Genomic DNA, 20511 nt, shown 5'->3' with positions numbered 1-20511 from the left:
AGGCAGAAGATCTAGATTCTGAAGCTCTAGGTTCAAATCTGGTTCTGCCACTTATTATTTATGCATCTAATAAGGCTCTGAAGACAAACTGCCAGGGTTTTAATCATGGCTCTGCTATTTCTGGATGATAGGGCAGATTATTTAAATTCTCTGGGCTCCCATCTATAAAAAGGAAGACAAAAATTATACCTATATTCTAGAGCTGCTGCAAAGATTAAATGAGGTAATAAAGTGTTCAGAACAATGCCTGGTACATAACAAATGTTAGTTTTCCAAGCCATCGGTTTTTTTGCTAGCAAAGCTGGAAGAATAAAAATGATTCCAATAATTTCTGAATTGTTATGAGGATTAAAGGGAACAATGATAGGAAAATCCTTGTGAACTTAAAAGATTATCATTATTAATCATTAACACAGAAAATGTTAAAGAAATAATATTGAAAACCATCAAATTTGGAGTTAAGGCTACCAGAAATATAAATATGGGAATAATGGAAAAGACAATGTTTTCTGGAATAGCTGCCTAGTATTAAAATAATGTAAAAGAAGGATTTACTCAAAGAGATTTGTTTTTAGTTAACTTGGCTACTGAGAAAAATATGCCAAGTGAATTAAAAGGCTGGAGCTATTTCATTTAAGCAAACTGCTCATTTTACATTAATTCTAGTTGCTGTTAAAAGGTTTAAATTACAATTAGAATCCAAATGGTCAAAGCTATAATCTGTATTTTTATGAAACCTGAATTCAAAAAATGTGCAGGTGTTAGGAAAAAAGGAAGCTCTCCAGACATGTAGGTCAAAAAAGTAGTAACATAGACTACTGTTGAGGCTAATGACATATTATTAGAATTAGCTTCAAGAAATATAAAATATAAATTAATGAGATTTTCGGGAAAAAAAGGAACATGGTGTGCTATTGGCAACCTGTTGATTTAAATCTCAGCCTTTCTGGAAAATTTTAAATAGAAAATGACAGTTTTCATTTCTTAACAAGGCATTTTAGAAGGGAAAACATTCTAAAATCTTATTATTTATATTGTACTTTTAAAAAAATATCCTGATAAAATATTTATAAATCCTCCTACAAGTATTTTTTTTCTACAAAAGAAATCTTTTCTTTTAATTCAATTGAACAAAAATTCATTGACTACATGTCAAGGTACCGCAAAACAGATAGTGACAAATATAACTTGAAAGGAAAGCAAAATATACTTAAAATTAAAAGAAATCATTTTATTAGTTTTAAAATTTTTATTTGTTTAAAGAGAGAAAGAGACTGCATGTGAGTGAGCAGTGGGGGGCAAGGGCAGAAGGAGATGAAGAGGAACAATCTTAAGCAGGCTCCATGCCCAGCACAGGGCTGATGTGGGGCTTGATCCCATGACCTTGAGATCATGACCTGAGCTGAACTCAAGAGTCAGACTGAGCCACCCAGGCACCTCCCCCCAAAATTATTTTAGATATAGGAAATAAAAATACTTAAAAAGGTAAATAGGATTTTATTTTTTTAATGAAGGAAGGTTTATAAAATCATGAAAAAATATTTAATCATCTTAATAATTTAAATTTATAATTCAGAACAGCTTTTGTACATCTGAAACGATGGGGACTGCCAAATAATTCAATCAACTTCTATAATAAGATTCCAAAAAGATAATAGTCATGTCAAATCTTAAAACATCTGACCTACCCAGGAGCCTGTGTAGCTCAGTTGGTTAAGCGTCTGCCTTTGGCTCAGGTCATGATCCCAGGGTCCTGGGATTGAGCCCTGCCATCAGCTTCCTGCTCAGCGGGGAGCCTGCTTCTCCCTCTCCCTCTATCCCTCCACCTTGTGTGCATGTGCACACAAGCACTCTCACTCACTCACTCTCAAATAAAATCTTAAAAAAAAAAAAAAAAGAACATCTGACCTACCGTGCAGGACCAGAAGGCTCATCTCTTGCTGAGCTTAATACAGTTTTGATTATAAGTTCCTAAAATAAAGGGGAAAAACCAGTAATGATTAAGATTTCATTCATTCATTCACTCAACAAATATTTATAAATAGCCACTATGGGCCCATGCGCTGCCCCAGGTGCTAGGGATACAATGGGGAAATAAAACAATCTTTGTTCTCAACCTGCAGACTTTATTAATAGAGTCTAATATTACTCTATTAGCTAAATAAATTAGCTAAATAAATAATAACATGGTATGAATATTTGTATTCCCCTCAAATTCTTATACTAAAATTGAACCCCCAGATATAATGGATGGTAGTAGCTGGTGCTTAGGTCATGAGGATGGAGACATTATGAATGAAATTAATGCTCTTATAAAAGGGACTACCATAGAACTCCTTAGCTCCCTCCACTCTGTGAAGACACAGCAAGAAGATGCCAGCTATGCATCAGTGAGAGGGTCCTCACCAGAATTCAACTCTATTGGAGCCTTGATCTTGGACTTATCAGCCTCCAGAACTGTGAGAAATAAATTTCTGTCATTTATAAGCTACCTAGTTGGTAGTATTTTCTTTTGGTAGTACTTTATAAAAGCACAAATAGACAAAAATAAATAATTTCTGAAATTTATAACCAAATATATATATATATTCAAAAAAAGAATTTTTCCTGATTAAAAGATTAACAAAAAGCTCACTATAAGATAATTAAAACAGATTTAATTGCTCAAAAGTATGAGCATCTTTTCAAAACTCTGAGAAATATTCATTTAAAAGCAAACTTTTGAATAATTTGTAAAAAATTATAATGTGTAAGTTTGAGGATAAGTGCTAAATAATAGTTAAAATTATGTAAATGAATAAAATATTCAAAAGGGAGAATAAACAGAAAGTAATTATTTAAAGAGAGGATCTTAAAGTTTGTGTTTATTAGGCAGATAAAGAACACTAGTGTATTTGGGAGTCCTAGAATATGTTGAGAAGCAAGAAGTAAATCAAGCTAGATCTGTGTAATGTAAGTCAAAGTTGAAAAGATTTAGGATGGTCTGTAATACCAACATGAGACAGATACTATAGTGGCTAATTAAGGAGAGGAAAACAAGAATGCCACTAGTTTTGATAATTAAGAATCTATTTGTTCCTTTCTTTAAAAATCATTCATTCACTCATTGATTCATTTATCCAAAAAGCACTTATCAGTTACATAGATTGTAAGCTCCTTAGAAGAAGTAACCTTCTACACATCTTTGTAAACCTAGTATCTAGCCCAGTGGCTGACAATTAATCAGGTATTGTTTAAGCCCAAGAGCTTTCTATGTAGGAGATCCTGTCTTAAATGCTGGAAAGAAATAGATTAAGATACAGTACCTATCCTCAAGAAGTTTACATTCCAGGGAAGGAGGCAAACTTGTAAACAATTACAAAATAAGATGACATATACAAGGTTCTACGTGAATAAATAAAACTTCAGAAAGTCATAGAGACTTCACAAAGGGGTCTTAGGTAAACAGGATTTTGACAAATGATCAAGGTCAAAGACTAAAATTTTTTGTGTTTGGTAACTAAGAGAGGCAAAAAGAGGAAAACAGCTCTATATAATGGATGTTTTAGGCAGAAAGAAATGCATTTTCAAAAGCCCAAAATCTCTCCCTCTGCCTGTGTCTCTGCCTCTCTCTCTCTCTCTCTGTGACTATCATAAAAAAAAAAAAAAAATTTTTAAAAAAAAGGGGGATCCCTGGGTGGCGCAGCGGTTTGGCGCCTGCCTTTGGCCCAGGGCGTGATCCTGGAGACCCGGGATCGAATCCCACGTCGGGCTCCCAGGGAATGGAGCCTGCTTCTCCCTCTGCCTGTGTCTCTGCCTCTCTCTCTCTCTCTCTCTGTGACTATCATAAATAAATAAAAAAAAAATTCAAAAGCCCAAAATCGAAAAACAGCATGGTACGGTCCATGTGGCTATGTGGCTGCAGTTTAGAGTACACAGGGAACTGGTTTCAGTGAAAATGTGAAAATTAAATATGACCACTATGACATGTAATTTCCCCTTAAATCTTCAGTTACCTGACAGAGAATCATCATTTTCTTGGGCTTTTTGCTTTCTTGATTATTAGAATTACCTTTTATTTTGGAGATACCCCTTTACCAAAGTTTTTGATTTTTTAAATCATTTCAGCCATTACTACCTATACAATGGCCAGAAGATAATAAGGCTACTCTGAAATGCAGATCATAAATAATAAACCAGGCTAATCTCTAATAAATTCAAAACTGCCTAAGCAAATTAAAACTATTACCTATCCCTGACCTTCAGGATCTTCTGCAAATAGAAGAACTCAAAGACATTACATCTGTGAAGACCAAAACTCAATTTGTATAGTTTTTATTAATTCTCATTGCAAATTTGCATTGACCTATACAATTTTATGTGTCAGTGAAATTCACTTGTTTAACAAATGTTTCTAGAGTACCAGATGCCAAGCAGCATGTTAAGCTCTGAGGATATAGCAGTAAATAAGACCAAAGAAATTCTTTTTTTTGAATATATATATATATATTTGGTTATAAATTTCAGAAATTATTTATTTTTGTCTATTTGTGCTTTTATAAAGTACTACCAAAAGAAAATACTACCAACTAGGTAGCTTATAAATGACAGAAATTTATTTCTCACAGTTCTGGAGGCTGATAAGTCCAAGATCAAGTCTGAAGTAAGTCTGAAGTATACATCATACACTAAATAAGTAATTACAAATGTAAAGAGAAATATAGCTGGTATGAAAGGTACATGCAGAAATCCAGAAAACTGGATTGAAAAAATTTCTTTCAGAGAAGGCAAAAGTCTAAAAAAAATTATCAGCATGACTTTTGAGGTGTTACAATGATTCAGGTACACAGGATCCCCACCGCAATTTCACAGTTTCCTATAGCAAAATGGAATATTCCATTACATTGGTTGATATATCATATTGGGAAATTAGGAAAGAGAGACAAATTTTTTGCAGGTTCAGTTTCATCTCAGTCTTAGAAGCCTTAGAAGTAGCATAGTATCTGCCTCATAAGATGTTTCAATAAATGTTGTGAGTGAATGAAAAAATCCTAAGATACTGACACATGAATGAATTCAATAATGAGAAAATGTTTCCAAAGAAATTATAAACACAAAAAAGACTGTGCTCCTACTGGACATTTTAGGCTTATGTCTGAGGTGTACGACTGGTTAACGTTCTTTCACAATTATGTGAATTTCTAAAGGAAAAGAATACAAGTTTTATCGAACATACACGGTTATTAAAAGGCCATTTAAACACTAAAAATTAGCATCTGATTTCTTACCTTAACGTCTGTAAACTGAGACACAGCAATATCAGGAATGTTGGGATGGAGAGCAGGCAGTTCACAATATAAGTTAGGAAAGCAAACCAAAGATCCCAGAAGAACTTGGGCTTCCACTCTTGGTGCCTATGTATCAGATTTTTTAAGTCTTTAACATGTATTTGATTATGTCATTTAAACTGCCAGAAAAGTTACTTTATTACCTAACCATATTACACAAAGAGAAGTGAGAACAAAAGACAAAATTAAAAAGGAAAGAGGAAACCTAAAGATTCAGGTTTTCACTTCTACTTTCCACATAAACTACTGCTATTCTCAGTAAGTATAATGAACAAAAAGCAGAGCTCTCCTTAAACGCAGCAAATAAGCAGAAATTAGCCACAGTTAATGGGATTGTAAATAGGAATATAGCTTAGCTAACAGCATTAAATTACCCTAATTTTGAGAATAAATATACTTTTATTATTTTTTAATACTTTTATTTTAAAGACAACTCACACACCACAACATATTGTACTTATGACTAGATGACTCTATGTCACTAGATTGTATTTGTTACTATCTAAGGATAAAAAAGTAATTAAGGATAAAAACATTAACTGTATCTTCAAGAAATAGGCACTAGTCTAGATGATGTTTATGGCATTTTGCACATGAGAAAAGCATTGCCTCTACTACTTACTAAAAACAGTCAGACTTTATGCTTTGCCTACAGATGAAGGTAACTTTTCATCTTTCTTTCTCAGCTGTATTAAGCCATTTCTGAAGTATCAGCACTGAGTATTTTCCTTCTTCTACCTTCTTGCGTGTCCACCAAACACCAACACCTCCCTACTAATACACTATTTACCAAAATACCTATAATATTCATTTTTATGTTTAATGATCTCTAACAAAAATGCTAAAATCTGCTAGAAATACTCCTATTCACATAAAACAAGAATTTGTCTCCAAAAAAATTTCCTTACGTTTCTAAATGTGGAGTAGTACTTTATTATGATTATCAACAAAACCACTCATTTCCATATTTAAAAAGTAATCTAGATCTGCAGATAAAAGACAACACTATAAAGGGAGACGGTAAGCTTGTAGACACTATCCTACTTTAAAAATAAGCGACAGGGGTGCCTGACTGGCTAAGCCCGTAGAGCATGTGACTCTTGATCTCAGAGTTGTAAATTCAAGCTCCACAATGGGTACTGAGATTATTTAGAAGAATAAAATCTTTAAATAAAGAAAGTAAAACTAGCTATAAAAATAAAACTGATGAAAAAAAAAACCCACCTAGTATTTAATGAAAGAGATTAGCTAAGGGTTTTTCTTTAAAGTTGGAAAAGGTAACTAAGAACTATGTGGATATAACGGGAGCATAACTGTAAAGTGATTATAATAAGGAAAGGCAAATCTAATAAATTATTTTGTGATCTGTCTGGCAGGGGGAGAAAGGAGGCTACTGGTTAACAAAAGGAAGATGGATGTGTGTGGGATCTAAAATGGAATCCAAAGAGGAAGATGTGAATTGTGTATCTCCAACATAATCCAGAGAAAAGATTAACTTTAACCTTATAGGAGAGAGATGAGGTGTCATGTTTGATTTCTGGAATAATTTGTTTTTCCATGCGGTCTTTCTCAACAAGTGTTCCTCATATAAACCACGGAAATGATTATTCTTAAAATTATTGCAAGGATGTTACAGAACTACTATCCTTCTAGATGCATAGGAGGTATATTTAGTCACAAAAAATGGATGCCCGGGGGATCCCTGGGTGGCTCAGCGGTTTAGCGCCTGCCTTTCTGCCTTTGGCCCAGGGCGTGGTCTTGGAGTCCCGGGATCGAGTCCCACATTGGGTTCCTGGCATGGAGCCTGCTTCTCTCTCTGCCTCTCTCTCTCTCTCTATGTCTATCATGAATAAATAAATAAAATCTTAAAAAAAAAATGGATGCCCAAGGACATCAGGGCTTAATAATTCTCCTGCAGAATCTTGAAAAAGTACAGGAAATGTGCTGATCAGTCACCTAGAATAACTGGCCTACAGAATAGTAATTATTTTCACAGTAAGTTGATGAAAAATTACAGTAATTCATGTATCAGTCTCCTCTGAGTTCTACCAATTTATGATAGTACCCAAAAGACTGATAGTCTGTGTACACTAATACAAAAATAGCCTTGTAACTTACCATCTTTATTTGCCTTCCATTTAATTTACTCCTAGATTAATATACTTATTTTAACATTGTCAAAGCACAGATTCAAACATCTCTTTACTTTAAAAAATTTAACTGTTTCTCTAATATAGCATTATCACCTGATCCCTCCCATTCAAGACCTTCCAAAGGTAGTCTAAGGCAGTGATTCTCAATCTTCAATGTCCATACCAATTATCTGGAATATAGTTGAAACATGCATTCTGTTTCACTAGGTATGGAATGAGGTCTGAGACTCTGAATTTCCTTTTTTTTTTATTTTTTTATTTATTCATGAGAGACACACAGAGAGAGAGAGGCAGAGACACAGGCAGAGAGAGAAGCAGGCTCCATATGCAGGGAGCCCATCGATTCCGGGTCTCCAGGATCATGCCCTGGGCCAAAGGCGGCACTAAACTGCTGAGCCACCCAGGCTGCTCCGAGACTCTGAATTTCTAACAAGCACCTAGAACATGCCAAATGTTTCTGGTGTGCAGATCATACTTTTCGTAGCTAGGACCTAAACTACCCTTCTGTTCTTTCTGTCCACTACTCTCTAGATAGATTAACCTACTTCAAAAAAAGACGGGGTATTTGTCATTCCTAAAACACAGCTTACTCATGCCTGTTTCCCTCTTAGCATACCTTCCCTCATCAACATTTTCACTTCTAAAATTACTACTAATTTTTCAAGGGCCTATTCAAATATATTTTCCATGAAATACTCCTGATATCCCTACACAAGGTCTTTCGTCTGAATTATCAACTGAATTTATTAAACTCTTATATTGCACATACACAAGGTGTCCAAATAATATTCAAACCATGTTACAAATGTTAATTTAATCCTTATAAAATTACCCTATGAGGACAATTTATAGATGAACTGAGAAACACAGAAATTTAGTAATTTGCATAAAGTCTCACGTCTACTAAGTGGCAGAGGTGGGATTTGAACCCAGTTAGCCCAGCTCTAGACTCCATGATTTTTTAAGATTTTATTTATTTATTTTGAGAGAGAGAGAGAGCACGTGCACGTGTGCACAAGCGGGGGGAGGAACAGAGGGAGAGGAACAGGGGAGGGGGTCTGACCTGGGGCTCAATCCCAGGACCCTGAGATCATGACCTGGGCTGAAGTCACATGCTTAACCCACTGAGCCACCCAGGTGCCCCTAGATTCCATGCTTTTTAACCACTATATTAAGTGCCTCCTATTGATACTTATTTATGCCCTACATTCTATGGTTGTTATCAATTAAAAAACACCTTGAGCATGGTGCTGCCCTAGGTCCTGGAGGTACCAAGATGAGTAAGACATGATCACTGTTCTTATGAAATTGGAGAAACAGAGTTAATAACTAGCTATAAATACAAGTTCTTCCCTTATCTGATCATTTCTTCTAGGTGACTGCATCTAGTTTCATGGCCTTCAATAACATGTAATGTATAAGCTAATGTCTCCCAGCTTTCCACTTCAGTCCTGACATCTCCTATGAGCTCCCAATGCAATGGCTCTCCTGATATCTTCTCACGGATCTCTCTAATAAGCAGCTTCCTATGCTCTGAATAGAACTCTTTCTCATTCACTGTTGGTCTTTTTGCACAGCTTATGAGTGAAATAATTTATTTTAAACTGCTTTCTAAGTTATAAAGTAATGGTCAAGTATGGCTGATTTTTCTCTCCCAAATACTCTTAGTTTATTCTAGTAGACTTCCAATTGATTGCTATTTCTCATTTATATTTGCCTGAGTGATCTTTCTCAAATAGAAATTTGATGTCACTCCTTATATAAAATCCCTCAATGCTTACTCATTCTCTCCTTGGAATGAAATCTAACCTTTTTAGTACTATAAACCAGCTACTGTCTTCCTATTCAGTTTACCTCTGCTACTTAAATGTGTGCATCTTCCAACTATAATGAGTTACTTGGCATTGTCTCATAGCCCCATAAATGTTAAGAAAAATCCTCACATGCTGTTTTAGAGTTTACTTCTAGAGCATATTTATGGATTATCTCACCACTGGGCCTTCTCTTTTGCTATGGCCCATTAACCTTTCTTTAGTTTCCTCCCTCCCTCTACTTGTTTCCTTAGATATCTTCAATTTTAAATTTTGTTTTGTAATCAGACTTAATCCATTTTTATAGTTCATATGTCAATTTATCAACTAATTGTAGTACTTTCTTGTACTTCAAAACTTAATTTTTAAAAAAGCTATTTTTTTAAGATTTATTTATTCATGAGAAACACACACACACACACACACACACACACACACACAGAGGCAGAGACACAGGTAGAGGGGGAGAAGCAGGCTCCATGCAAGGAGCCCGACGTGGGACTCGATCCCCGATCTCCAGGATCACACCCTGGGCTGCAGGCGGCGCTAAACCGCTGCGCCACCGGGGCTGCCCTAAAAAAAGCTATTTCAATTAAACTGTAAATTTTCCTGAACATTGGCTTGTTAAATTTATTAACAAGGGCTCCTCCTTTGTTACTTTGTTGAGTCCTGTATAACTATAGTCTGTTATATTATGAAGAGCAGGAAATAAAAACTTACATTGAGAAAAGCTGAAGAAGCCACTCTACCAGCTGCTACAATAAAATCCATAATAAGCATTGTGGCACCAGGCAAACCAAGTGAAAAAAACTGAGGTGAGCAGTGCTTGATGATTGTATTGACAATATCCTTAGATGTAGGAAAAGAAGGGAAAAAGAATATCATAAATTAATCTTGAGCATTAGCTAATCAATATCCTTACAAATAGGTAACTTGGAACAGTATAACAGGCAATAACTGCCTAATTGGCAAGACCAATTTTAATTCTTCTAAATATCCATGTTTAGTATCATACTCTGTCAAAGGAAGGTAAACTCAAAACACATTTGTTTAACTGACGTCAATAAAGCATTTTTTTTTTCACATTAGAGAGCAAGTTGGAAGGCTCTCTGCTTCAGAGGGTTGAAAATATAAGTTCCATGTGTCATAAAACTGAACTGCAGTGTGGTTCCTTCTCTCATTTACTTGCTTCCATGTGAGATCTCTGATTTCTAAAGCTATATGACCTACCATGTGGCTGGAGAGATTCCCTTTACTGGATAAACTGAAGTCCTTTGATGACAAATATCTAGCCTCAGAAATATAAACCTAGGCTTTTTTGAGGGAGTATTCTTAATTTGGTTATTCATTCACTTTGCCTCTGGAATTCAACATGAGGATGCAGTGTTTTGCTGTTTTACTCAATCTGATTTATCTTAAATGAAAGGTCTCTTTGTCCAGTAATTAAGGGTATCATTTTTTAAAAAATTTTTATTTATTTATGGTAGTCACAGAGAGAGAGAGAGAGAGAGAGAGAGAGAGAGAGAGAGGCAGAGACATAGGCAGAGGGAGAAGCAGGCTCCATGCACCGGGAGCCCGACGTGGGATTCGATCCCGGGTCTCCAGGATCATGCCCTGGGCCAAAGGCAGGCGCTAAACCGCTGCGCCATCCAGGGATCCCTGGTATCATTTTGTTTGAGAAATGTTCATAAGGTAGGACATTGTAAAGTAACTATTTCAAATTAATGCAAGAAGTATTTTCATTTTTCAGGAAGAGAGTATAATTACCTCTTTAAACATTAATGTTCTTTAAAAGAACTGCAAGTGAAATTTAACATTATGATTAAAATGTTTCATTACATTTGACTTACATATGACTTACAATCTCACATGGATATTTTTTTTAGTTTTATGGCCAGGATCAAGAACCCCCAAAGTAGTGTTCTAGAGTCATATTTATGACTGTTGAATATAATGACTGTATTGATACAAATGCAAAGTCAATAGAATTGTCACTATGCTAATACAAACTATGGAAATAAGAGAATACGATGTGTTCCTAGTTTGGAAAAAATCTGACTGTTGCATGACTAGAGGAGCAAATCTATATGCCTCAAGTGTCAATTATTAAGTAACAATTACAAAACATGCAAGGAATAAGTATATTACTACATTAAAGGAATGCAGTCAGTCTAAGCAAAAGATGGTTTAATATCTTCAGAAAGCTAACTAGTTGTTATAACATTAGAGAAAAGATACATTTAATAAACAAGTTGACCCCCTAACTATAATAGCTTTTCAACCAGGGTTCCAGAACAAATGAAGTTATATAAAATGGAAGAAACTTGTAAATAAATGACTACATAAAAGATTATTTTAATTTTAGACCTTAAAAGTTAAGAGTTACAAAATCAGGAATCAAAGATAAACTTATAAAGCAATTGGTTAGAGAGTATATATTTATTTACCTGATCAATATGAAGTAATCCACAATGCATTATATTGTAGAAATGTGTTAGAAAATCTCTATTTGGAGAAACATCTTGTCTTCTTTTCATTGTATTACAAATAAGTTTGTAAGCATGTAATTTACCTTGTTTATATTTATCAGTCAACATGGTTGCCTACAATTTAAAAGTGTTTAAAAGTGTTAATTTAAGTGTTCATTTTAATACTCAAAAACAAATACTGTAAAATTGAATACAGCAAGTAATATTTTTGTTTTCATTTATTTCTATGTTGGCCCAAGTTCTTAATGAATCAATTATTAGGATTCCTGAAACTACTGTTAACATTAAAACAAAACAACATGAGTATGGATAACCACATATTGTTTTGTTTAGGAAAACACACCAAACATATTAAATAATACTTAAATCTTAAATTTGAGATTAACACTTCACTTAAATATAAAACACAATTTTCTACATTCACTTTTGTTTTATTAAATAAGTAAAAATGATGCATCTGTACAATTTTGGTACACCCATTCTCTTTATATGACCCTCAATGACTAGTTAAAAACTAAAGTGTTCTAGAAGACTATACAAAAAAGCTAAAGAATCTATCAAATGTTTAACACCAATTACATATGTATTTACTAAATGAACCTTTTAAATTCATGTTTTATATGTTAAGCTTACCTTGAAAAGCCAAGGTGTAAGAATTCTCAGTGGAGGAATCAAAACTGGAGGTGAAGGGGAGGTCAGGTTATCAGTTGAAATGCCGAGGTTATCTCTAATCTGTAATTTTCAAATAAAATGCAACAAACCTATAAAGTGTTCTTCCAATTTGTTTTACCTTTAACTTGAGTTCAAGTCCAATTCCTATCACTAATTATATATTTAAACATGGTTAAGTGACTTCACTTTGCTAGGTACCAGTTTATAGTAAGGAGGGTGATGGGTGGCAATGAGATCTAAGGCTTCTACTTCTTAACACTTTTCTTTCTCCTCATATGTATGTATGGTTTTTTGTTTGTTTTTTTACCTTAGCTAGATTTTGCCAAAGTTCACAGAGGTAATCAAAAACTTGAGCATGTATTTCAGGATCCACAATAGCGTTGACATCTCCCAAAATACCTAGCATTCTTCGCCACATTACAGTAGCAACATCAGCATGCCATCCTGTGAGTGTACCCCCTGCCATCACACTACAACATTCAGATGGAAATTCACTGATTTCTATAGAAAAAAATACATGAGTGTCAGTAATTCTTCTAAAGAATTGATCACAAAAACACAAAGGAGTCAAAATAACAATCTTAAATATCTACAAAAGTGAATTTTAAAAATGTCAACATGCATTAGTGCTATTTTTTTCCTGATAAGATCAAAACCTCACCAGTTCATAATTCTTTATTACAGCAATAATTACTTATTCAATACCACCTGTACCAGGATTTACCTAAGGAGAAAATGAGGTAGATACTAGAGAGAGAAATTTGTGTTTGATATAAAGATCATATTTATAAGTACATACTCTCTCTTTCATCAAATGGCTACTTCAGGTTGTATCATCAATTAATAGAAAATCTCAGGCTGAAGGCAATTCCTACAGGAAGTCTTCACGAGCCTGTTTCTTTGTGCTTAAAGTCTATAATAACTGATTGTATTATAAAAAAGATACTCAATTGTCTTTCACAATAATAAAAAAATAAAAGTCTGGTATAAGCCCACTGAAATAAAAGAAAACAAAAAATACTGCAGTTTTAACCATCATTGTTAACATCTCCCGATTCATAATCTTTTAATAAATCAACTGATTTGTCACTAACTTATCCCTCTCAAAAATAATATTTTAAATAACTTAAATAGTAAGATCTCCTAACACTAATGCCCTGAAAGAAAAAAATGGCAAATATCTAATTTCCAAATATTGCCTAGGTCATCTGGAGTCTGAAGAACAGAATGGTGGAGCTTCTCATCAAGCTGCAGATCTTTCTGTTCCATATGATCTATATTCAGTGTGGAAGGAGAAGGTGTCTGTGACCTGGATCCCAAAGCTGAATGGACTGGAGAAGCACTTTCTGAACCTATAAAGACAATTTCATAAAAATTACCATAAAGAGAATATTCAATATCCTCTAAGATGTAATGCTTAAACCTCTATTAAAATAAATAAATAAGACTCTATTAAACAACTGAAAAGCATCAAACAATTAAACAGGTTATAAATTGGCCAAAGTAGTAAATAAAATCGTAATATGGTATAAGATTTTGTATTTAGGAGTGTCATTTGATTTCTTCCATGGGATTCATATGGAATCAGAACTGGACATACCAATACCAGTTGACAGAAGTCATCAGTGAGAGAATATCTACTCCCATTCCTGGTCCAGCTACGGAAACTCTAGGACCCACTGCTACTCTATTCCACTTACTTCAGACTTGGGGCAATTTAAGAGAAGAGGAACTTGTTCACTGCGGCTCTACATGCTACTATCATTGCTAGCCTGGTGTACTGTGGTCCTTGGTGGTCGCACCTTCAGTCCCCACCCCCCACATTCCTTCTCAGTCCATTCTTCATAAGGCAGCAAAAAAACAAAACAAAACAACAAAAACAAAACAAAAACAAAAACAAAAAAACTAATCCGATAGTACTCCCTCATTTAAAATCTTTTATGGATTTTATGGCTCTTTACTGGCCACAGCACCAGTCCAAACTTCTTAGTGTGTGGTTTTTCAGTCTTTCTGCAACTTTCTTAATCACTCCATAATTCCCCTAGTACTTTTAAGTTCTAGCCATAGAAAGTAAACTGCTGGTATTTATCTGAACGTAGCATACCTCTGGCCTTTTTCCCTATGTTTTTCTCTGCATGGAGCCCTAATACTGGTCTTATAGATCTGGTTAACTTATTTTTCAGGTCTCATCTTCGACACCTCTTCCAGAGAAGCCTACCCAGTGCTGATGTATCAAGGCTGAATAAGTATTCAGGCTGAATAAGTAGTCTCTGCTATTTGCACTCATACCTCCCCATTATACTACTTATACTACTCACTGACCTGAAACCTTTTAGTTTTGGAGATAGTTTTAAATATCTTCACTAGTCATATATTTTGTGAGAACAGGGATTGTAGTCGTGTTACATACTGAAGTATTATCGCCAGTGCCTAGTATAATGTCTGGCACATAGCAGGAATTTTTGATAATTTAATTTACGTATAGCATAAATTAATACTACAGTGAACCACCATTTGTGGTGGTTGTATGGGAGTGCTACTAGGACTAACTAAGCCACTAAAATATTATGTCTTTTCAACAGAAAATCAATAAAGAAGGATGAGCCCTAAATGATACATTAGACCAGATGGACTTAATTGATATGCACAGTACAATCCATCCAAAGCAGAATACATATTCTTCTCAAGTACACATGGAACATTCTCCAAGAAAGATCAAATATAAGTCACACAACAAGTCTCAATAAATTCAACAAGACTAAAAAAAGGGGGAAAAAAAAGGATGCCTGGGTGACTCAGTGGTTGAGCATCTATCTGCCTTTGGATCAGGTCATGATCATGGGATGCTGGGATGGAGTCTTATATCAGGCTCCGCACAGGGAGCCTGCTTCTCCCTCGGCCTATGTCTCTCTCTCTCTGCATCTCTCATGAATAAACAGATAAAATTTAGATGCAAGACTCGATCCCAGGACTGTGGGATCATGCCCTGAGCTGAAGGCACATGCTCAACCACTGAGCCACCCAGGTGTCCCTGAATATTTTTGAAAAGAAGACATACAGATGGTCAACAGAAATGAAATGAAAAGATGCTCAATATCACTGAACATTAACGAAATGTAAATCAAAACCACAATAAGATATCACCTTACACCTGTCAAAATGACTATAATCAGAAAGACCAAAAAATAACAGGTACTGGCAATGAAGTGGAGAGAAAGAAACCTTTGTGCACTGTTGGTGCACAAGCAACGTAACTTGGTGCAGCCACTCTGGAAAACTGTACAGAGGCTCCTCAAAAAATTAAAAGTAGAGCTACCATATGATCTAGCAATTCTACTGCTGGGTATCTATCTAAAGAAAACAAAACACTAATTCAAATAGTTCTCTGCATGGGCAGCCCTGGTGGCTCAGCAGTTTAGCGGCGCCTTTGGCTCGGGGTGTGATCCTGAGGACCCGGGATCAGGTCCCACATCGGGCTCCCTGCATGGAGCCTGCTTCTCCCTCTGCCTGTGTCTCTGCCTCTCTCTCTGTGTGTGTCTCTCATGAATAAATAAATAAAATCTTAAAAAAAAATAGTTCTCTGCAGCATTATTTACAATAGCCAAGGTATGGAAGCAACCTAAGTGTCCATCGACGGATGAATGGATAAAGAAGGTATGGTTTTTATATACAACGGAATACTACTCAGTCACAAAAAGAATGAAATCTTGCCAATTGAAACAACATGGCTGGACCTCGAAGGTATTACGTTAAGTGAAGTAAGTTAGAGAAAGAGGCAAATACCATATGATTTCATTTATATATGGAATCTAAAAACCAAAACAAAATAAAACCTAGACTCACAAAGAATGACTGGTATTTGCCATGCCAAAGGGGAGAGCAGTATGGGATGGGAGAATTAAGAAGTAAAAACTAGGATCACCTGGGTGCCTCAGTCAGTTAAATGTCTACCTTTGGCTCAGGTCATGATCTCAGGGTCCTGGGATCAGGTCCTGAGTCAGGCTCCCAGATCAGCAGGGAGTCTCTGCCTTTTTCCCTCTGCCCCTCCCTACTGCTTGCGTTGTGTGTGTCTCTCTCTCTCTCTCTCTCTCTCCCCATAAATAAAATCTTAAAAAAAAAAAAAGGTAAAAGCTTCTAGTTAAAAAATAAATAAGTAGTCATGGAGATGTAATGTACAGAATGAGGAAAATCTTAACACTGTATTAACTTTTGTCAAATCACTATGTTGTAATCTGAAACTAATCCTATGTTAAAAGATAGCTTCAGAAACTTAAGAATTCCATTCTTTAGCATAAACACAAACTGCTGAGGGCATAATGAAAATAATCTCCTTAATACTTATCAAAAACTTTAAGTATATGACCAAAAAATCATCAGTCTTAGTCAAATGCTTTGTAAAACAAATCTATTTCTCTTATCTCCATGTATTATCTTCATCCATAAAAATCTGATTCATTTTTCAGAATTAAAACTTTAAGTGATTTTTATTAAGATCTGGTATTCTAGAATCATTACTGTCTTTAATTTTATTAATAACCATCTAGAACAGCTGACTTACAAGCTTTCTCTTCTTAAAGAATATATTTTTAAAATCAAAGTATTGCTATGGTGATATTCATGTGCAGAGACTATCCATTAAATTTTTGCTCTCATTTCCTATGTTAAATTTCTGTTATAGTTTCTGAAAATATTACAGGAAAATGAAAGATTTCAGAACTATTAACATCCCTTTGATAGAACACAGCTATTCTTAAAAAGTTAACAATGTGAGAATATATGCAAAATATACTTTGAGAAAATAATCAAGGTGTGTTGAATAGTTTGTATATTGATTATATAGAGTTGTACTCTTTGCTGAATTTTGTCTTTTAAATAGAAATCAATCCATGAACTGCTTTAGTTTTTTAGATAAACACCCCTACACTAATATAAATGACAGTGATCAAGATTACAATCCCTTATAAAACTTCCTAGTAGAGTTTAGAAATAGTTACTATGTGTGGTAAACATAGGTTACATATACATTAAAAATTCTTAGAAGTTCAATCACTTAATAAAAATCATAGAGGCAAAAGCCCTAAAACAAATTCTCTCTGAATATTAAGTTTTATTTTTAGAATTTTTGTCTAGAATTCCATTTTTGACGACTAAAGAGAAATAAAAAGTGATCATACTTCTTTTACCTATTATTGTCTTGTGAAAACATCATAGTCTAATTAATAATCTGAGGGCTTTAAGGAAACTAGAAGAAACCCATGTAGTTTACTAGAAATAATGTTTACAAACTCTTCATTCCTTCAGAATAGTTGGTACCCAGATTAAGACAAAGACACATATTGGTGGGATTCTTTGGACTTACAGCCTGGAAGGGTTATGCAGTAGATCCCTAAACCAGTTAGAAAACTTCTTAGCCTTTTTATTATTTCTACTTTGAAATTCCACCCTTTTCAAGGTTCATTAAATTCTCTACACTGTTCAAAAATTTAGAGTTTTGATAGTATTAAAATTTGTGTTACAGTAGAAAATAAACCCCTTTTAAGTCATTTTAAGTATACTATTACATTAATTTGGCAATTGTACATAGTCCTGTAATCAATAACACAATCAAAATAGAGAACTGTCCATCAACATTAAAAGCTTTCTTGTGCCCAATTGCAGTTGATCCTCCACTGACTCCTGGCCCCAAGTAATCACTGATCTGCTTTACCACTACAGTTTTGTATTCTCTAGAATTTCCTTTACATGGAATAATAAAGTATGGTATGTAGTCTTTTGTATTTGACTTCTTTCATCTAGTATGTTTTTGAGAATCAGCTATGGTTTTACATATACTAAAATACATATTTTGTTGAGTACATTCCAATAAATAAATATTCAATGAAATACTCCATTACAATTTGATTATTCATCAGTAGTTGGTAGACACACCTGGGTTGTTCTCAATTTTTAGCTACGTGAACAATACTGTCATGAACTTTCACATACAGCTGCTTGAGGTAAATAAATACCTAGTGATGGTCAACAGGTAAATGCATGTTTACTTCTAAAAGATACTGCCATATTTTGGCACAGTGACCTTGCCATTCTGTATTCCCATTACTGATATTATGATATTTCCAACTGTTCCACATTCTTCAATACTTGGTATTGTCAGTATTTTTACCTTGAGTTAAATATGTGTGTAGCGGTATCTCATGGTTATCAACATTCTCTGATAATTAGTAATGTTGAGTATATTCTCATCTACATTTATTTTAAGAACAGCTACAATAAAAGGTATTTATTATGAAATAAGATTTTCTCTAGTATTTCTGTTTGAGTAATTTAAATTCTGTAATAACAGAACTGTGATCTCACCCAATTGGCTCCTGTCCACTGAGCCCCTATTTTGCAATGGGTTAGGCTATAGTTCTTACTTATCCTCTAAGAGAAGAGAGGTGGAAAAGAAGAGGTAGAATGTGAAAACAAAGGATGGGTTCCTGCCCATCAAAGATTCCACTGGTCAAATTTCATCTGTTTGATTTTGCTGAGGAAATGTGCCTAATTCAGACATGCAGAAATCATGTCCAGTCTTACAAGTTTCTGCAAACACAGGATGCAAACTACTAATCTCTAAATTGGAATGGATAATCACCCATCAAAGAGAATCAAGTTACAGTGAAAACCAAAGTGAATTTTGGATCACACTGTGGAACCACTAAACTATGGGTTACTAGCTGCTCAGGATCCCTCTGGTCACTGCATTAACTTTGCAATAATGTGACCCTCCATTTCATGACTGAATTTCTTGGATCCTACCCATCATATATTTGACCACATTAAAAACCTGCTGAAAAGCATAATTTACTGTATAAATATTAGTATATTGATATATAGGTCTTCTATTAGGCAGTATTCTCTACAGTTTCTATAATACTTTGCCAAAGAAATCTATAAAAATCTGGGCTAACTCTGAAAGACAATGAAAAGAAGGAAGTACTTCTCAACTATGTTTTATCGATTTAAAAACTGCTGCAGGAAATGCAGTGATGCAAAAATATTTAAAATTTTATATACAATATTAATTCACCTAGCCCCTTGAAACTTAGCATGTAGACTCCAGGTCAAGAAACTCTTATATCAATGTATTTTTTTTTCCTCCATTGTTACATAAAGATGAATGAAAAAACAATGCTTAAATTGTAGTAAGAAATACTTAAAATCTATCAAATAAAATCTTAAACAGATTCTTTGGTGGCTTAAAAAATGCACTTAAGTAAGATATTCCCCTTTAGTAACTTTACCAGTAACCGTTGCAACTTCAGCAGAGAAAGCTTGTTGATTAAGACTGCTTGTTTCAGAATCTATCTGAAGTGTAGTTAGACTAGCCACTTCTTGCTCTTCAGCACTCTGATGATGGCCAGAACCTGAATCCACATCAGCAGAAGATATAATCCCAGTATCAGCTCCAAAGCCAAAATCTAAAGGAAGAAGAAATGCTAGGACATAGAAGTCTCAAATACAAAACAAAAATATTTACAAAAGAAACACAGCTACTTCAGCAAAATGATTAAACATTAACATTCCTCTTAAATCTATTCTATTTACATACCACTCAGGTAAATGCAAATAATGTTAACAGTATGAAGTTCATAATGAGAAACAAATTTTTAAAGGTTCTCACAGTTTATTACTAACAACAATAAGGACAAAAAACAGACACATATGATGTATCATCAATATTTTTATCCAGGTTTTCTCAGACCTGGTAGTATGCTTTTGAAGAACTTTATAATCTGGTATGGTAAAGACATTTTTGTCTTAAATCATATATTCCATTCTGAGATCAGGGTAGTATATAATCCATGAAAACAGAAAACATGTTTCTCTAATGCATCTCTTAGCTCTTCACTAACTTAGTTCCCAAGGTTTTCATGTTCTTTTGTTTAAATTTTGGTACTCTTCACTGCATGTGGAATAAATACATAATTATAGCAGAAAAGCTATGTGGTAATGATACAGCACCAAATAATATCAATGCTGTCTTTTAACATGAAGTGATTATTCAAGAGAGGCTCTG

General features: G+C 34.4%; 1 protein-coding gene across 7 annotated transcripts in view; it reads right to left on the bottom strand.

Annotated features, from left to right (window-relative positions):
- Window positions 1-20511, bottom strand: part of RALGAPA1 (Ral GTPase activating protein catalytic subunit alpha 1) — a 249558-nt gene that overhangs the window by 116290 nt on the left and 112757 nt on the right. For 6 of the 7 annotated variants that reach the window (XM_055309357.1, XM_055309353.1, XM_055309356.1 and 3 more), the window contains 8 exons: window positions 19736-19912; window positions 13652-13804; window positions 12760-12953; window positions 12414-12512; window positions 11739-11894; window positions 10012-10140; window positions 5268-5393; window positions 1913-1971 (listed from right to left, as the gene is read on the bottom strand). In XM_055309357.1, coding sequence (XP_055165332.1) covers window positions 1913-1971; window positions 5268-5393; window positions 10012-10140; window positions 11739-11894; window positions 12414-12512; window positions 12760-12953; window positions 13652-13804; window positions 19736-19912 — 1093 coding nt within the window. The remainder of the gene's footprint in view (window positions 1-1912; window positions 1972-5267; window positions 5394-10011; window positions 10141-11738; window positions 11895-12413; window positions 12513-12759; window positions 12954-13651; window positions 13805-19735; window positions 19913-20511) is intronic. The other variant, XM_055309354.1, reaches the window with a different exon arrangement.

Source organism: Nyctereutes procyonoides, unplaced genomic scaffold (assembly GCF_905146905.1).
Source record: "Nyctereutes procyonoides isolate TBG_1078 unplaced genomic scaffold, NYPRO_anot_genome, whole genome shotgun sequence".
In the NCBI taxonomy this organism is placed as follows: Eukaryota; Metazoa; Chordata; class Mammalia; order Carnivora; family Canidae; genus Nyctereutes; species Nyctereutes procyonoides.
This window is presented reverse-complemented; position numbering and strand designations above follow the sequence as displayed.